The 19,281-nt window shown below is 50.0% G+C and overlaps 1 protein-coding gene across 1 annotated transcript in view; it reads right to left on the reverse strand.

The window, feature by feature from the left end:
• Window positions 1-5,317: 5,317 nt before the first annotated feature.
• ADAMTS3 (ADAM metallopeptidase with thrombospondin type 1 motif 3) overlaps window positions 5,318-19,281 on the reverse strand; it is an 86,773-nt gene continuing 72,809 nt past the window's right edge. The window contains exons 18-22 of the mRNA XM_077301170.1: window positions 18,990-19,155; window positions 17,573-17,705; window positions 16,223-16,430; window positions 14,789-14,906; window positions 5,318-9,754 (exon numbers count right to left, since the gene is read on the reverse strand). Of these exons, the coding sequence (XP_077157285.1) occupies window positions 9,156-9,754; window positions 14,789-14,906; window positions 16,223-16,430; window positions 17,573-17,705; window positions 18,990-19,155 (1,224 nt within the window). The 3' untranslated portion in view covers window positions 5,318-9,155. The remainder of the gene's footprint in view (window positions 9,755-14,788; window positions 14,907-16,222; window positions 16,431-17,572; window positions 17,706-18,989; window positions 19,156-19,281) is intronic.

Raw genomic sequence — 19,281 nt, forward strand, 5'->3', positions numbered from 1 at the left:
CAGAGATCCAGTTTGGTGTAGTGGTTAGGAGTGCGGACTTCTAATCTGGCATGCCGGGTTCGATTCTGTGCTCCCCCACATGCAACCAGCTGGGTGACCTTGGGCTCCCCACAGCACTGATAAAACTGTTCTGACTGAGCAAGAATATCAGGGCTCTCTCAGCCTCACCCACCCCACAGGGTGTCTGTTGTGGGGAGAGGAAAGGGAAGGCAACTGTAAGCCACTTTGAGCCTCCTTCGGGTAGGGAAAAGCGGCCTATAAGAACCAACTCTTCTTCTTCTTCTTCTTCTTCTTCTTCTTCTTCTTCTTCTTCTTCTTCTTCTTCTTCTTCTTCTTCTTCTTCTTCTTCTTCTTCTTCTTCTTCTTCTTCTTCTTCTCTCACCTCTTACCAAGCATCTCTGAGAGTGGGTGGGGCCATTTTAAGGCAGGGCTAGTTATTGGCTGCCCTAATTCACAAGAAAGGGTCATCAACTGGCAGATGAGGAGTGATAATTGGGGATGGGCTCAAACCAGGAAAACCCAGTTTGGGTTCGAGAGGTGTCCCAAACTCAAACCTGAACTCAGTTGCTGTACCGAACCCAACTGGCTTGGGAAGTTTGAGATATGAGAGGGTCTCCCTGTAGGGTCCTAAGAGACTCCAAAGCCACAGAACGTCTCCAATTAAGGCTCCTCTACCTGCCTACCACCTTTGGTAGGTCTTTCTCCTTGTCCCTGAAGCAGCCTGAAAAACAAATATATCCAAAGAGCCATCCCACGTCTTACTGCAACCAGAAGTGTGGCGGGGGGTGATGGAATAAAATGAAAAGAAAGGAAGAAGGGGAACCGCCAAAGAAGCAGACAGCAGGAAAATCCCACTAAGCAGAAATAGTATGTGACAGAGGAATTCAATCCTGATTTTTCCACCTTTTGCAGCAAAGAAGGAAACAAAGAAAGAATAATAGAATCATAGAATAATAGAATTGGAAGGGACCTCCTGGGTCATCTAGTCCAACCCCCTGACTATGCAGGACACTCACAACCCTATCGCTCATCCACTGTCACCTGCCACCCCCTTGAACCTTCATAGAATCAGCCTCTCCGTCAGAAGGCTATTTAGCCTCTGCTTAAAAATCTCCAAAGATGGAGAACCCACCACCTCCCGAGGAAGCCTGTTCCACTGAGGAACTGCTCTAACTGTCAGGAACTTCTTCCGGAGGTTTAGACGGAATTTCTTTTGAACTGAGAAAATGAATCGCAACACAGAGGAACCGAGGGAAAAGCGAAGCCCCCCTGGCCCTGACTGAGTGAGCTAGTGAAGCAGTCCCCCCAATCATGCCCAGCAGCAAAACCCTTTCGTGAATATACCCCCTCCATCCAAAACCGCAGCACCCATAAAGAATGCGTTCTTGTCCTACATTTCTATAGATCTGAGTTTCCTCCCTTCTTTCATAGACCATTTTAGACCCCGTACCTTTAGATTTTTATAGCTGACTTCGTGTGATGCTCCTGTTGCATTTAATGGGTATGGATTTCCAATTCTCATTTTTATGTTTCTGTCAAAAGGTACTTTGGAAATCCTTCTTGGATCAAAGAATGTGTGAAGGGGGAAATTTTTTAATTAGGGGAGGGGTGAAGTTCCCGGACATGGATTCACATGCGAAAGCAAACGCTCAGGGAGACCAGAGACAGTCATCTTGAATTCAGTTGCATTCATGAATGCTTTGCCAATGGATGCAGTTAATTAAAAACAGCAGGTATTATTTTCAACCTCATTGAATCCCTTTCCTGAAAGACCTGGCACTCTCCTGTAAGCCACGAAAGCTTTTCTTAATTAATGAGTATAGATTTTATGAGATTTTTTAAAAAGCTGCAGTTGTAAAAACTGACTGAGCTTAGAAGGGCATAACTCTGCTTAGGGTTTTTATAATGTATTTTCTTTATTTACACCCAGCCTTTCTCCCCAATGGGGGCCCATAGGTGCTCCCGTTGTTCTCTCCTCCATTTGATATTCACAACAACCCTGTGAGGTAGATGAGGCTGAGGGTGTGTGACTGGCCCAAGAATCTATAGTGGAGTGGGGATTTGAACACTACAAGCACTTTACAACACTGTATATTGCACGGCCTCTTGTGGCGCAGAGTGGTAAGGCAGCCGTCTGAAAGCTTTGCCCATGAGGCTGGGAGTTCGATCCCAGCAGCCGGCTCAAGGTTGACTCAGCCTTCCATCCTTCCGAGGTTGGTAAAATGAGTGCCCAGCTTGCTGGGGGGTAAACGGTAATGACTGGGGAAGGCACTGGCAAACCACCCCGTATTGAGTCTGCCATGAAAACGCTAGAGGGTGTCACCCCAAGGGTCAGACATGACCCGGTGCTTGCACAGGGGATACCTTTACCTTTACCTTTATATTGCACGGCTACTCACCCAAGCACCATCCATGCCTCTCCCCACCTACAAGGATAACACCATCAATCTTTCACTGGTACACAACCAGCAGTAGAGAAATCTGACAATGGGTCAGGGGGCTGGATGAGATTTGCCTCCTGAACCGGTTTTCAGTTGTGTGTATATAAGCCTGGGGGGTTTGGCCAGAGGCATGAACCTTCTGGAAGGAGCCAACGGGATCTTGGCCCTTACCCCGGCTTGCATTCTCTGGCCCTTCAGGCAGCTGTGTAGAGAATCCAGGGCCACCCCTGGGCATTGGAGATGCAGAGTATATGTTGTCTGTCTAAATCAGCAACTTCCAACTAAGATGCTCTACAGCAGTGGTCCCCAACCTTTTTAACACTGGGGACCGGTCAACGCTTGATAATTTTCCTGAGGGCGGGGGGGGGGGAGGGTAGTCTTTTGCCGAAGGACGTCACCGCCGCCTGAGCCCCTGCTCCACTTGCTTTCCCGCCGGTGCTCCTGAATTCCTGCCGCCCATTGGGGGGTGCTGCCAGCAGCAGCTGCGCAGTGCCACGCCGAGGGGGAGCCCCAGCCATGGTGGCCGCTGGAGAGCACCAAAGGTGAGCCGGCGGCAGAGTGGCAGGGCAGCCCCCAAGGCAGAAGCTGGGGAGGAGGACGAGGAGGAGCCACGGCCCGGTAACATCTGATCTCTGGACCGGTCCCGGTCCCCGGACTGGGGGTTGGGGACCGCTGCTCTACGGGCCTAGCCTCTTTCTCCACAATGGGAGTGAAAAAGAATCATAGAAGAATCATAGAATCATAGAGTTGGAAGGGGCCATACAGGCCATCTAGTCCAACCCCCTGCTCAACGCAGGGTCAGCCCTAAGCATCCTAAAGCAATCAATCGAGTGCTTGGCAGAATCCCACATCTTACTTCTGTAAGTGCCCACTTCTCCGAAGGGGCCTGTCCCCACTTCTGGGGTTCCTGGAAGCCATAAACAACTTTCAGGGGTTCCTCCACAGCCAAAAGATTGAAAAAGCCAGGTGCAAATTCTAGTTTTGCTTTTCTATGTTCCTATGCTTCGATTCCCCAGCGGGGAGAAAAGCCGAACAGAAACCCTGAAACAAATAAGATAAATGGGCCGATTTTCCTTTGGCTGCCCAGCCAGCATTTGAGTGAATAAATCAAAATGAAAGATCCGCAAAGCAAACGCTTCCAAGACCACAAGACGGCCGTGCAGCCGGGCAACCACAGCAGTTTCCTGAGAGGCTTATTTGGGTAGACTTGAGGAACTGTCTGACTAATGTTTATTTAATGGTAAGCATGTTTGAGTAGCGTTTGCCTCAGCTGAGCTCCATCAGACATGACTTGCAATGTGCCTCCGGGTACCCCGGAAAGATATAGATATTTATAGGTATTTATGCGACTTGGCTGCGACCCAGATCCAGCCGTGTGCAATGTGCGGGCAGCTGCGATGGGCAAAATGCATTCTCGTTAACCTTGCGACGCAATTAGAAGCGTGCAGGCATGCTTTACAAGGCAAACAGAGATGCCTTTGCATTCAAAACTGCATCCCACTCCTAGAATGTCTGGATATGACATTCATAGAATCACAGAATCATAGAGTTGGAAGGGGCCATACAGGCCATCTAGTCCAACCCCCTGCTCAACGCAGGATCAGCCCAAAGCATCCTAAAGCATCCAAGAAAAGTGTGTCTCCAACCTTTGCTTGAAGACTGCCAATCATAGAACCATAGAGTTGGAAGGGGCCATACCGGCCATCTAGTCCAACCCCCTGCACAATGCAGGATCAGCCCAGAGCATTCTAAAGCAGAAGATTTCCAGTTCGCTGGAAGGGCAAGGGGGAAAGCCAGGGGGAAGGTGGCATAGCAGGTCATAATAGAATAGTGCAGGGACGGCCAAACTGTGGCTCTCCAAATGTCTGTGGACTACAATTCCCATAAGCCCCTACCAGCATACAATTCCCATTTGATTCTTACGACTTTACATGGCCCTATCTGAGAGACTGTGAACTCTGTGATCCTGAGACGACTTGTGCCTTGTTCAGGATTGCTAACTAAAGGATGGGAAATGCTTGGGGATTTTGGGGGTGGATCCCAAAGGAAAGCAGGGCTTGGGGAAGGACTTTGGTGGGGCATGTCTTCCAAGATGCCATTTTCTCCTTGGGATCTGATCACTTGGAAAAGGGGGGGGGGAGGCAGAGGCACCTGGCAGAAGCAACATCAAAGGAAGGCCTCAGCTCTACATGTCCTGTTGTTGGCTCTGCAGAGGAACTAGTTGGCCCCAGTATGAGACAGGAGGTGGACTAGAAGGGCCACAGGTCTGGCCTAGTTGGGTTCTTCTGATGTTCTTACGAAGGCCTTGGCCTTTATGCCCTGTTGATGGTTCTCCAGAGTAACTGGTGGGTTACGGTGACAGACAGGAGACTGTTCTAGGTGGACCACTGGTCTGACCCAGCAGGGCTCTTCTGATATTCTTATGAAGGCCTCGGCCTCTCTACCCTGTTGTTGACCCTCCAGAGGAACTGGTTGGCCCCAGTGTGAGACAGGAGGCTGGACTAGGTGGACCCCTGGTCTGATCCCGCAGGGCCCTTCTGATGTTCTTATGAAGGTCTCAGCCTCTATGTTCTGCTGTTGGTCGTCCAGAGGAACTGGCTGGCCCCTGTGTGAGACAGGAGGCTGGACTAGATGGACCATTGGTTTGACCCAACAGGGCTCTTTGTATATTGTTATCCCAAATGGGATGGAGACAGGTAGCTCCTGCTTCCTTAGATGTTTCACTCGACCCCCATTCTAGCCAAACCATGGCTCTCCAGATGTCCATGGACTACAATTCCCATGAGCCCCTGCTCTGCTGTCATAGTGAGAGTACAGAGCCACGGTTTTTTGTGTAAATACCCGGCCCATGAAATCACCAGCACGGCAAAGCAAAAAACAGTAACAATCTTTTAATAAATAGCTTTACTTTTCATTCCTATATACAAGTACTTTACAGCAAAACCCCTGGTGAGAGAGAGACAGACAGACAGAGAGAGCCTACCCAGTAGACGTGTTGAAGGAGATGGACGGAGATCTCCCCCTAAACGGGAACGGTTTATTGCAGTCAGATGCATGTGGTTGTGGAGTCATCAAGCTGCGCAGTGGGGAGCCACATTCCACACTTGCCTTGAAACCAGAGCTCACTTCCAGCCATTGCCCCATCTAGAATCATAGAATCATAGAGTTGGAGGGGGCCATACAGGCCATAGAATCATAGAGTTGGAAGGGGCCACACAGGCCATCTAGACCAACCCCCTGCTCAACGCAGGATCAGCCCTAAGCATCCTAAAACTGATCTACTGATCAGTTAGGTCTGCTCTAGTGTGGAGATGCTCCTTGGTGTCCTGAATGACAAATAGGCCATTCCGAAAAGCAAAAATGAAATGCCTTCTTCTTAGGAACATTGCAGCACTTTTCACTGTTGGCTCCGGAAGCTTCTCATGCACAAGCACCATGGAAAGGAATTGAGCACACTGTCCCACAAATACAATGGTTTATGTGAACCTACGCAGCAGGGGTCCACAACGTGGTGCCCACGAACGCTGCAGCACCCACCATCCCTTTTCCTGGTGTCCACCTTCCTGGCAGGTGGGTGGGGCCAGGTGGGGCCTGTTGGCCGGAAGGATTTCTGATTGGCTGTGCAGATTAAAAGTTATATTTATCAAATTTCTATCCTGCTCCCTCTTCCATGAATGGGACTTGGAACAGACAGCCTGAAATGTTGAACAGACAGCCTGAAATGTTGAAGAGTTACTCTTAGGGCTATCTATAACCTCGCTCCCTGATACTTTGTGGTAGGCCTTGCCTCCTGTGGCAGCCATTTTGTGACTGCGCCCATTGGTTCATAAAGATTGTAGACCCCTGTTACACAGAGTCACATCAATATGCATTCAGTCCAAGTCCCCTCTGCTTAGAATCATAAAGTTGGGTGGGACCTCCAGGGTCATCTAGTCTAACCCCCTGCAGAATGCAGGAAATTCACAACTACCTGCCCAATGCAGGACATTCTGCATGGGTTTTCTCTTAAGATCTCTTTTCTGGAGACAGCAGGGACTGAACCTCGGACATTATGTGCTCTATCACTACCCTTCTTTTGAATAACTAAATCCCAGGAATAAACATATAACTGCCTTTGATTGAGTCAAATTGTTGGTTCAGCTCTCATAAACTCTGGCTATAGATGACAACTACAACTTCAGGATCTCAGGTGAAGCATAGTCCTCCTCACTATCTGAGTTCCTTACCTGGGAAAACAAGGATTCCACTTAGAACCTTCTACAGCAGAGGTGGCCAACCATGGCTCTCCAGATGCCCATGGACTACAATTCCCATGAGCCTCGGCTACCATGTAGCCCATGGACATCCAAAGAGCCACGTTTTGGCCACCCCTGTTCTACAGACAAAGTGTTTCCTCCACCATTGAACAATGACCTTCTTCCAATGGGTTTTGTGCAGGAGAAGTTCTTGGTACTCTTCCACGGGTCCAATCCCTTTTGGGTCGTGATGGGAACAGGTCAAGTTTGGATATTAAAGGGGCGATGGTCCACTTCCTCATTTTGTAAGTGAGCTCGGTTCTGTTGACCCCGGGGGTGCTGTGGGCACTGCAGCAGGATGCTGTGGTGGAACTCACTTGTTTGGAAAGAAAGGTACAGTGCAGAACGGGGGTGGCAGGCGGGAGGATGCCAGCACTGGAGCCAGTTCTCACTACAAGGCAGATACTGGCGCTGGAATTCGTATTGCAAGCATGATGCAGTCAATGGAAGAAGGCACTGCTGGTCTAGACCTTCACCAAACCTCATAATCTGCAGGCCTGGGTGATAACTCAGACGGTCACCAAAGAGGCACAAGGAGTCCGTTTGCATTCCTCCACAAATACTTTGCCATAAACGGCACAAACCACATCACAACACATGCACCTCACAACTGCCTCATTCCCGAAGCTCTATGGTGCGGCTGAGATCAAATGCCCTCCTAAACAACATCCGAACGTGAGGTTCTCTTTTATTTTTTTCCAAAATGCCAGTCACTGGGACTCAAAGAGCCAAGAGCAAAACTTCCACCTGCTGCGTTGGGATTCTCTCCTCTCGAACCTCCACCCTTCATAAAGTACGTGTGTGGGGGGAATCTCTGATGGAACACAAAAGACGTCTGTTGGAAGAGACCACCTGGTGGCTCCTAACAAGTGCACAGATGCACATTGGTTGCCACAGAAGATCTTGCACCAGAACCAACAGGTTGAAATGAAATTAAATTGGCTAAATTTTGGTTAAATATCTGGAAGAACCCCCTGACAGAGCGGTTCCTTCGTGGATTGGGCTGTCTTGGGAGGTGGTGGGCTCTCTGTATTTGGAAGCTTTTAAGCAGAGCCAAGATGGTCATCTGACAACCACATTGAGGGGGAAAAAAAGACAAGAGCAATGAATCTTTTTTCCCCGTTATAGGAAATAATGGAGCTTGGGTGCCTGTAGAATTGGACCCCTAATCCAATCTTTTAGAAAATTGAAGGTTCTTTTGAGGCATCTTCAGCTATGCTGCAAATGTGACACCTCTTCCTAAAACCTCCACCCCCAAGACAGCAGAATAGACAAAAAGGCAAACAGTCCCATTCACTTAAATGGCTCTGTGGGTTATAATGGTGCCTAATTGATTTGGGTGATTCTGATTCGGTCAAATCTGAAGGGTGATTCGGTGGGTTCGGATTTTACTCGAATCGATTCGGTCCAAATCTAAAAAGAGCTGAATTTTCATGCAGTGCACATGGTGAACGAGTGCTCGGCTTCTGTGACCCCTTCTTCTATGCTCAAGGTAATGCTAATCACAACTTTGGGGTCAGGAAGGAATCCCCGCCCCCCCCCCCCCGGCCACACTGATCGAGGGATCCCATGCCTTTTTTGCCTTCCTCTGGGCACTGGGAGTAGTGAATTTCCTGCAATGTGATGGTGGTTGGATGAGATGACCCTTGAGTTCCCTTCCAGCCCTGTGTTTCTATACTTTTATCCACAGATGCTGGGGAAAAGCGTGCATGGTGCTCTTTGGATCCCAGCCAGACGGAATGTAAACAAGGCAGAACTGAACAGCAGGCACCAAACCATGATCCAGAAATGTCCAATCCGTAAACAGACAATGGAGCGATGCAAATCTCTGAAAAATAACACTGTGATGTTTTTGTTTGTTTCAATAATATACACTATGTACATGGAAGCTGCAAATCTGACCATACAACATACCACTGGTTTATAGAGATAAATTATCAATACAATTCCGACGGACTCTTCTTGTTCCGCAGTAAAAAAAAAAAAAATCCCCACGAACTGTAAACTTTGGTACCTCTGGCAGCTTCCCTCCCTGCTTCCATCCCAAATTAAACCTCTTTCTTTTTAAATTAATAATATTAATAATAATAATTAAAAAGCAGCCAATGTGCAGTGTAGATTTCTGAGCACCGGAAACATAGCCAAACCCATTCAGCTACTTGATTCATATAACCTTTCTTTGGTGCTTTATTTCAAAGCACTGAAGGGTTAACCAGATACTGGGAGAGGAGGAGGAGGAGGAAGGAGGGAAGGATGGAAGCCACTGGAAAGTGAATCCAGCACTTTCCCTTTTTTTTTTTAAAGCAGTCAGTCTACAACTTGCATTCGAAAAGCTCGCCTGTACCCTGGGTACCCGGGACAAAAGAACAAAAACAAAGTCTCTGCTTCCTTCCTCTCCTTTAAAAATTTGCTCTCTGTCTCATCTCTCCACGGTGGGAGGCCTCAGAACCTGCCGCCGACCAGCCTGCTTTCCCGTTTTCCTGGTGTTTCTGTTCGGCGGAGCAGCTGCCTTCAAACGGCTGCTCGACGTGACGGCAGGGTCTGTCTCTAGCAAGGTTGAGGAACTTTGGTTCGCAAGAGGCTCGCTCTTGGTGGGAGGCTGATGTGGCACGGCGAGGAGCCCGGAGGTATTATTCCTCGCTTGGCCACGAGCTCTCCTCTCGGGCTGGTCAGCCGCTGGGACCCTGCTGCGGGACGGAGGAACGAGCGCACGCACTTCTTCTTCTTCTTCTTCTTCTGCAGGGGAGATCCAGCTCAAGGGGACTTTCCTCGCTAACGCAGACTCGGAGCGAGGAGGGACTAAAGAAGTGGGAGCGGCCCACGTTCTGGGAACGTCCCCGGGGTCGGCCATCATGTCTTCTTCGGTCTCCGCGGCTTCGCTGAGGAAAGGGACCGGAAGGGCAGTGCTGTGTTTGCTGCAGGATTCGCAGCAGAGCTTTTTGTAGCCTGGGATCGAACAGTAACGGGCCAGCACCTCCATCTGGCAGAAAATCGACTTGTCCCCCTGGCAGGGTTCATCTACAAAACAAGACACACTGTTAGTTAAAGAAGCCTAGTTCCTCAAGAAGCCTCTTGTGGCGCAGAGTGGTAAGGCAGCCGTCTGAAAGCTCTGCCCATGAGGCTGGGAGTTCGATCCCAGCAGCCGGCTCAAGGTCGACTCAGCCTTCCATCCTTCCGAGGTCGGTAAAATGAGGACCCAGCTTGCTGGGGGGTGAACGGTAATGACTGGGGAAGGCACTGGCAAACCACCCTGTATTGAGTCTGCCATGAAAACGCTGGAGGGCGTCACCCCAAGGGTCAGACATGACTCGGTGCTTGCACAGGGGATACCTTTACCTTTACCTAGTTCCTCATGGGTCAGTTACGTGCCAGAAGAGCTAAGCTCTAAAGGAGGGGTAGTCAAACTGTGGCTCTCTGATGGTCCATGGACTACAATTCCCATGAGCCCCTGCCAGCAGGGCCACAGTTGGGCCACTCCTGCTCTAAAGGCACATTTATAATGTAATGCTAAACACTGATCTGGATATCCCAGGCTAGCCCAATATCATCAAAACTCAGAATCTCAGCAGGGTAGGACGAGGCTAATATTTGGATGGGAGGTCTCCAAGGATGCAGAGGCGGGTAACAGGAAACCACCTCCAAATGACCTTGAAAACCCTATGGGGCTGCCATTAAGTCAGCTGTGGCGTGATAACATTTCCCGTCACCACTTAAACACAGTTACACGCTACTTAGCCCATTGACTTTCACGGCCTCAGGACTCTGCTAAGGATTGGGCTAAAGTTTCTTCAGCTGAGATGGTTTAAGACACGAATCTTCAGCGTTTCAGACCCCAAATGCCACGGTTATCCCACTGCCTAAGAGTCGTTCAGTAGGGGAATCAGCTGCCTAGGGAGGTGGGCAGCTCAAGCATCAGCTCAATGAATGATACTCAGGGCCTCATCCCGCAAAGGACAGTGACAGAGATGATCAGGGGTGTGGGGACCAAGCCCTAGGAGCTTGGGATGTTGGGCTGTTCAGCCTGGAGAAGAGCAGGCTGAGAGGGGACAGGATGGCTCTCTTGAAGTATCTGAAAGGTTGTCACCTGGAGGAGGGCAGGGAGCAGTTCATGTGGGCAGCAGAGGAGAGAATCCCAGTGCTGGCTTTAAACTATGTGTGGAACGACACTGGCTAGGTAACAGGAAAATTATTTTCACATCTGAGTAGTTCATCCGTGGAAAAGGCTGCCTAGGGAGGTGGGGAGCTCCCCCTCACTGGCTGTCTTCAAGCAGCGGATGGACAGATACTTACCCTGGTTGCTTTAGGCTGATCTTGCATTGAGCAGGGGGTTGGGACTAGATGGCCTGCATGGCCCCTTCCCACTCTAGGATTCTATGAGTCCAGTTCAGCAGTGGAAGGGGCTGCCTGAGGAGGTGGGGAACTCCCCCTCACTGGCAGTCTTCAAGCAGCTGCTGGACAGAGACTTCTCCTGGATGCTTGAGGCTGATCCTGCATTGAGCAGGGACCACATGGCCCCTTACATCTCTACAATTTTAAGCAGGGAGTTGAACCAGATGTTCAGTATGGCCACTTCCAACTTTATGTGTCTATGATGCTGTGAACAGGGTCGTGCGAGGTCTAGTGAGGTCTAGTGTCTGGGGCACTTCAGTTGCACGTATGGGGACTAAAGGAGAGTCTGTGTTTCTTTGGAAGAATCTGCTCTCTAACTTGCCTCCGGGGAAAGGCTCTCAGCCAATCTTGTCCGGCTCAACCAGAAGGCTTTAAAAACTTGAAGCACCCCGAAGCTGCCTCTAGGGAGGCCGGGCTGTACACCTGCTGAAGCCAGATCACAGACACAATTTAAAAAATCGAAGACCGGGCTTTTGAGGGGGGGGGGGAGAGAACAATTTACAACCATCAGCAGCTGTCGAGCTCGGAAACCGATTGCCAAGTTGGCTGAGACACCCTCATCCCTTGGGGTGTGCTGCGGCCACATCAGCATTCGTGTTGAGTCGCTCCCTTGGAAACCCAGAACGGCTTGTCTGATTTCCAAAAAAGGCTCCAATGGGATCACTTATCCCACCAGCAATGGATTTCAATTAAAACACTTGCTTCAAGATGGCTTGTTGTGTAAACGCAGACAAAAACATAAAAATACATCACGTACATTTTAAAAAAGAAATGGATAACAATCTCAGATTAAAACTATGAAAATTAATGGGGGCTGCACCAAGAAGAAGAGCTAGTTTTTATACCACACTTTTCACTACCCGAAGGAGTCTCAAAGTGTCTTACAAATACCTTCCCTTCCTCTCCCCACAACAGACCCCCTGTGAGGGAGGGGAGGCTGAGAGAGCCCTGAGATTACTGAAGAAGAAGAAGAGCTGGTTCTTATATGCCGCTTTTCTCTACCCAAAGGAGTCTCAAAGCGGCTTACAGTCGCCTTCCCTTCCTCTCCCCAAAACTGACACCCTGTGAGGGAGGGGAGGCTGAGGGAGCCCTGAGATTACTGAAGAAGAAGAAGAGTTGGTTATGTGCCACTTTTCTCTACCCAAAGGAGTCTCAAAGCGCTTACAGTTGTCTTCCCTTTTTTCTCCCCACAACAGACACCCTGTGAGGGAGGTGAGGCTGAGAGAGCCCTGAGATTACTGAAGAAGAAGAAGAAGAGTTGGTTCTTAGATGCCGCTTTTCTCTAACCGAAGGAGTCTCCAAGTGGCTTACAATCACCTTCCCTTTCCTCTCCCCACAACAGACACCCTGTGAGGGAGGTGGGTCTGAGAGAGCTTTGACAGAACTGCAATGTGAGAACAGTCCTAACAGAAATGTACTTCTGGATTCCTTTTCACTTCCTTTCCCTGTGACACTTGAAACAGAATTTAAAAGTACATCCCCCCCCCTGACAAAACAGAATGCTCAGCGTGTAGCAATTATTCAACCATGAAAGTTCTTTTTTTCCCTTTTGCGCCATTTGTTCTTTTTTCTTCCAAATTTAAACTGCCAAAACTGTCTGGGGTCTTAGGTGTAGATCTTGTCCGTCACCAGCCACTTGATTGTTTTAACTGGAAATGCTGAGAATTAAACTTATCAAATGAGGTCAATTAACAAGGTTGCCTTCAGCTGCCTCCTAAATACTGGGTACATTTAGCAGAGGGACAGAAGGACTGCGTTTCACCCAGTTTCTGTTGGTCTCTTTTGCTTCACTCTGTGCTGTGCTAAAGATCTGCTTATTAAACCTTGTTCTCTTAATCAATCTTCTCTAAATTGGAAGTGGGCCATGGTTCTCTGACCCACTCAGAAAAGCAAAGGGAAGACCCAGTGGGGTAAACCCTTGCAGGATCTCATCCTCCACAGGGCTCAGGTGCTGGGGCTGTGGGAGACCAAGAGGACTTAGGACGCCTTAGTGATGGATGCATTCTAGTAACCAAAACGTAAGCTGCAATAAATTTGTTCATCTTTGCCGGAAGCACAGGACTTCTTTAGGGTGTGGTTGCAACAGAATAACACAGCGGCCCCAGTGGAGTCTGATGCCTTCGTAGGGAAGCCTTTAATGCGGTGGTTCTCAACCTGAGGGGCGAACAACCCTTTCAGAGGGGTCGTGGCAGAGCAAGCAGCTTGGCTGGGGGGGGGGGGGCGCCATCCGCACAACAGCCTTGCGGGGTAGATCGAGATAGAGTGTTCGTTTGTCTGCAGCAGCGGAAAAGAGCAAGATGGGCATGGTGGGACAAGAGGCAGAGCTGAACTGACGTTGGGGGTCCCCGCAACGTGAGGAACTGTATTAAAGGGTCGCGGCATTAGGAAGGCTGAGAACCCCTGCTTTAAGGGGTGCTGAAAACCACTATCTTCTGTTCTGCCAAACCGAGCAGGGACATGAGCCGGATGGAGTCATTTTGGTCAACAGCACTCTTTTCACAGAGGGGATCATCCGATCAGAAAACACGGTTTCCCAAAAGGGGAATATTGCGGTGGGTTTATTTGCATTGCTGGCCCTTTACTGCCCTCATGTGTCCAGAAAGTTGCAAAACCCTTTGTGTCTCATGAATTTGCAGGTGACCGTGTGGGCTCATGGAAGCAGTTCAAAAGCAAATCGGGTAATGAGTTGGACCTGGCAGATCTGACCCCCTAATGAGAGGAGCTTTCCTCTGGGGCGGGGGGAGGGGAGCAAGACTCCTCTTGATGCTACAGGTTCCCATTACAGCTGTGCAGATTATAGCTGTGGACATGCTCACCTGGGGCCCCTCCCCTTCCCACCGCCTCCAGGCCCATCACTGGACATTTTGGGAGCATGGGGCAGGTCAACATGACTGTATAGGGCAGGGGTAGTCAAACTGCGGCCCTCCAGATGTCCATGAACTACAATTCCCACGAGCCCTTGCCAGCGAATGCTGGCAGGGGCTCGTGGGAATTGTAGTCCATGGACGTCTGGAGGGATGCAGTTTGACTACCCCTGGTATAGGGCAATATCACCCAATAAATGTTTAACAAATTAAAAAAAACAATTAACTAACTACCACCAATTTAGGAAACCCTCCCAGGTCCGTCAAGAAACCCCAGGGTTTCTACCACTGAGCCACAAGCACCCTCATTTGGTTGTACTAATCAGATCATTGGCCTATTATTATGATTATGATTATTATTAAAGTTGTTACCCGCCACTCCCAAGCAGGCTCATGGTGAGTTACAGATGTCCAGTTAAAACTCCCATTAAAAACCCATTAAAATGGGCAAGAAATACCGACAACATGGCGGAACCCCCTCCCCCCTTATCCCCAATTCCTACTACTACCTCCAGAGGAAGGAGGCAGGAGAGACAAGATACCCCAAAGTTGTAGCTAGACACCGGGGGTGGGGGGGCATGGATCTCCCCCCCCCCCACTGCCCCAGCCTCAACCATAGACCTGGCGGAAGAACTTGGTTTTGCAGGCCCTGCGGAACACTGAAAGGTGTTGAAGTTGTTATGGTCTGCTCAGGGGCTCAACTGGAGACCTTCCACAACATCTACTGCCAGAGTGCTTAACTGGAGATGCCAGGAATCGACTCTGACTTACTGGAAGGGGGACTGAAGTTTCAACTTACCGCTACAGGGAGCAAGCTTGCAAACCCGTACCGATTCCGGCTTTTCTCCATCACACTGCTCACCGGCGCGGCATAAAACCTGCCTGGATTCAGTTCCTTCACCGCAGGTCACGGAACACTGTGGAGGAATGCAAGAAGGCATGCTAGAGGATCCAAAGTTAGCAAGCTGCACTCATAGCCCTGGATCTGTGTGGTCTCAGATGCTGAGCTGACCTTCTGAACAAAAGGGCTTCTTCTGTTTAGGTCAGGGGTAGTCAAACTGCGGCCCTCCAGATGTCCATGGACTACAATTCCCAGGATCCCCTGCCAGCATTTGCTGGCAGGGGCTCCTGGGAATTGTAGTCCATGGACATCTGGAGGGCCGCAGTTTGACTACCCCTGGTTTAGGTCAAATGGAGAAGTGGGTAGCTGTGAAGACCCTGCAGGTTTCAGAAGAGAACGTAACAATTTCGTCTAATTGCTCCCTCCCATTGCATACCCTGCACTTTGCCCCTGTGGTGTGATTCATGAATCACAAGAACATTTCAGGGGACTCCTATCACTCCGTATCCTGGCCTGGATGGCCCGGGCTAGCTCGATCTGCCAGATTAAGGAAGATGAGCAAGAGGGTTGTGGGTGTCCTGCCTAGTGCAAAGGTTGGACTAGATGACCCAGGAGGTTCCTTCTAACTCTAGGATTCTATGATTCTGAGAGCTGTTTTTATACCCCACATTTCACTGCCTGAAGAAGCCACAAAGCAGCTTACAGTTACCTTCCCTTCCTCTCCCCTCAATAGACACCCGGTGAAGTAGGTAAGGCGGAGAGAGCTCTGGAAGAACTGATCTGAAATAACAGCTCTAACAGGAGCGTGATTCATACCAAGGTCACTCAGCTGGCTGCGTGTAAAGGTGGTGGGAATCAAAGCCATTTCTCCAGATTAGCGGCTGCCACTCTTAACCACCACGCCAAGCTGGTTCTCTACATAACACTGCTTATTATCTGGATTGGAGACCACCCATGGGATGGGAGACCACCCATTGCCTTAGAAGAAGAAGAAGAGTTGGTTCTTATATGCCGCTTTTCCCTACCCGAAGGAGGCTCAAAGCGGCTTACAGTCGCCTTCCCATTCCTCTCCCCACAACAGACACCCTGTGGGGTGGGTGAGGCTGAGAGACCCCAGATATCACTGCCCGGTCAGAACAGTTTTATCAGTGCCGTGGCTAGCCCAAGGTCACCCAGCTGGCTGCATGTGGGGGAGTGCAGAATCGAACCCGGCATGCCAGATTAGAAGTCCGCACTCCTAACCACTGCACCAAACTGGCTCTCCCTGGCTTAGAAGCCCTCTGGGGTCATTATAGGTCGGCCAGGACTTGAGAACAATGTCCACTACCAATCACTCCAAGGTAACTCCCCCTGAAAAGACACGTCCAATTTCATAAAAGATTTGGTGCTTACTGGGCTCCAGGGCCAGGTTTTCCATTGGGAAGGGCACGGGGATCGGTTGCAGGGCCTACGGCTTTCCGGGCGATCCCCGCTACAGTACTTGAAATGGACCGAGCGGTTCCCTCCGTCGTGGAGGAGCTGGATGCAACGGACGGTTCGGATCTGGTAACCGGCGGTCCCGCAGGTTTTGGTGCAGTGCTCCCACTCTTCCGAGGCCCAGCTAGGCGAGGAGAGAGGGAAAGGACAGCTGTGAAACTTCCAGGCGGCGCTAATTCATGTCAGAAACCCCAGCGCCAAAGATTGACTCCACTCAAGAACACACAAATATTTCATGATGCGCGAACTGGCGTTTCCCAGATGGAAAACGTCTGCCAACGGAAAAGAAAACAGGGAATTTTTAATCATTTACAGTGAAAGAGGAAACAAATGCGACAGAACTACAGAGACAACTTTGTAGTAAACAAGCGGGCTTCGTTCCGAGAAAACATGGCCCCGGGGGCTGGATCTGGCTGGGTGTTGAATGTGAGAATTTGTCCTACATACGGATACTTTACGGATCTATCGCTCACGCTGACTGCTGGCTCCTGCTTGAATTGTCTAGTGTGCGTGATGAGATGGGCGGCAGGTCGAGAAAACATAAAAAGTAAGTCCCTCTGCACCCAGTCATTCACACGCGGAGTTCACAGCCCCATGGTGGTGGCCACAAGCATAGTCAGCTTCCAAAGAGGACTGGATAAACATCTGCAGCCAAGATTCATCAGTGGGTATTAGGCACAAGGGGTAGATGGAACACTCTCTCTGAGGCCCCTTCCAACTCTATGATTCTAGGATTCTGTCCGAGGTAGTGATGCTCTGGATTCTTGGTGGTGGTGGTGGGGCAACAACGGAGGGCTTCTGGTGGACCTTCTCATGGCCTTCTCTAGCCCTTCTGGTGGACCTTATCATGGTCCCTGAGATTTGCCCACTGTGTGACACTGAATGGATGGGCCTTTGGCCTGATCCAACATGGTTTCTCTTATGTTCTTAGTGATGTTCCCTATTCTTGGTGCCTGAGGGGGGCAAAAGTGGGAGGGCTCCAGGAGTTCTGGCCCTGCTGGTGGGCCTCCTCGTGGCCCCTGAGATTTGCCCACTGTGTGACACTGAATGGATGGGCCATTGGCCTGATGCAACATTGCTTCTCTTATGTTCTTATGCTGGAGCTTGAGACATTTGGTTTCCATGGCGCCTCTTACAGACTGGTGCCTTAGAATGTTGTAGCACTTTCTCCAGGGCCTGCTCCCGTTGAGTTTTGATCCCTTCCAATTCGACCTTAGCTGACCTTGCGGAACCCCATGCACCTGGAACCCGTTTGCAAATGCTTACAATGGCTGCGTGCATTCCTGGAGATTGCACATCCTTCGGATTGGCTTTGGCTTTTTGCTGGCTTCACAGAAGCTACGGTGGACCATTTTGCTGTCGCTCTTCCTGCGGCACCCGTACTTGGTGTATTGGAAACCTGGGAGAACAAAATGCACGGTTAAGACAAGACATGCCGTTCAAAGGGAGGTTAATCACTTCTGTTCACAACTGAGAAGGTGTCTGCCATTAATCACTAAACTTCACATTTTTATTCCCCTTTAGGTTTAAAGGTAAAGGTATCCCCTGTGCAGGCACCGAGTCATGTCTGACCCTTGGGGTGACGCCCTCTAGCGTTTTCATGGCAGACTCAATACAGGGTGGTTTGCAAGTGCCTTCCCCAGTCGTTACCGTTTACCCCCCAGCAAGCTGGGTACTCATTTTACCGACCTCGGAAGGATGGAAGGCTGAGTCAACCTTGAGCCGGCTGCTGGGATCGAACTCCCAGCCTCATGGGCAAAGCTTTCAGATGGCTGCCTTACCACTCTGTGCTACAAGAGGCTCATCAACCTAAACCTAAACCTTTAGGTTTAGGGAATGGCAATTGACCCCAAAGGACTTAGGCAGGTGGTGAGCGGGTGGGCAGGAAGGGATGTACCAGTGTTTGTCTCTTGTGGCCCTTCCTTGCATCCCCAGGGAATTGATGGTCGCCACTGTGGGATATAGGTGAATTCCGGCCAGGCTGGATTCTGGAGGTTTCTGGTGGAGGGGGGGGGGGGATCACTTTGACATGGAATTGAGGTCACCGTGGGTAGGCAGAATGTCCTGGTACAGTGCAGGGGGTTGGACTAGATGACCCTAGAGATCCCTTCCATGAGTCTGTGATTCTATGACTAATAACTCTGTTATTCTAGCTGTTTACTAATTTCCTGCTAAACTCTAATGATTCCTATATCATTGTCTGAGGAAGTGTGTGTGCACATGAAAGCTCACACCTAGAATAAAACTTTGCTGGTCTTAAAGTTGCCACTGGACTCAAATGTTGTCTTTTCCAGTGACTCTTGTCTACTCTTAAAGTGACCAAAGTACAATAACTTCAGTTGGTGCTTGGTCTAGAGCAGAGATTCCCACCCAGGGCTTCCTGGAACCCAGGAGCTCCATGAGAGGTCACCAGGGACTCCCCGGCCTTTCCGAAATACCCTGCCTCAGTGGACACGGCCACTCTTCCAGCCTAGTTACGAAGCTCCTCGAAGCCTGAAATATAGCTCAGGGGTTCGTCCACAGCCATAAGGTTGAAAAAGTCTGGTCTAGCAAGACTTCAGGCTTACACCAGACATTTTGGGTGTGAGTGCATGCCCATGCAGGTCTGAACACACACCTACATTCCCCCCAGCCTTGTTTTAACCCCTGCCCAGCACAGCCCCCACCCTCCGTTCTGACTTGCCTCCTCCGCAAGGCTTGGAGCATGGGGACCACGTCTTCAAAGCCCACTCGAAAGTGTCCAGTTCCTCTTGCAGGACGTTGTTGCTGTTGACATTGGGCACCGAGTCCTCGTGGATGATGTATTTGTAAGTCAGGCTGGACTGCGTGTCGTTGTCCTGAGGGATGATCTGGGGAAGAACGTCATGGAGAAACAGGTGGGTCAGCTTCCTGATGCAAAGAGGGCAGGACCGGACTGATAACCACAACAACTTCCATTTTTATAGCCTGCCCTTTCTAAGAGACTCAGGGTGAGT

This window comes from Paroedura picta, chromosome 10, assembly GCF_049243985.1.
Source record: "Paroedura picta isolate Pp20150507F chromosome 10, Ppicta_v3.0, whole genome shotgun sequence".
Lineage (NCBI taxonomy): Eukaryota > Metazoa > Chordata > Lepidosauria > Squamata > Gekkonidae > Paroedura > Paroedura picta.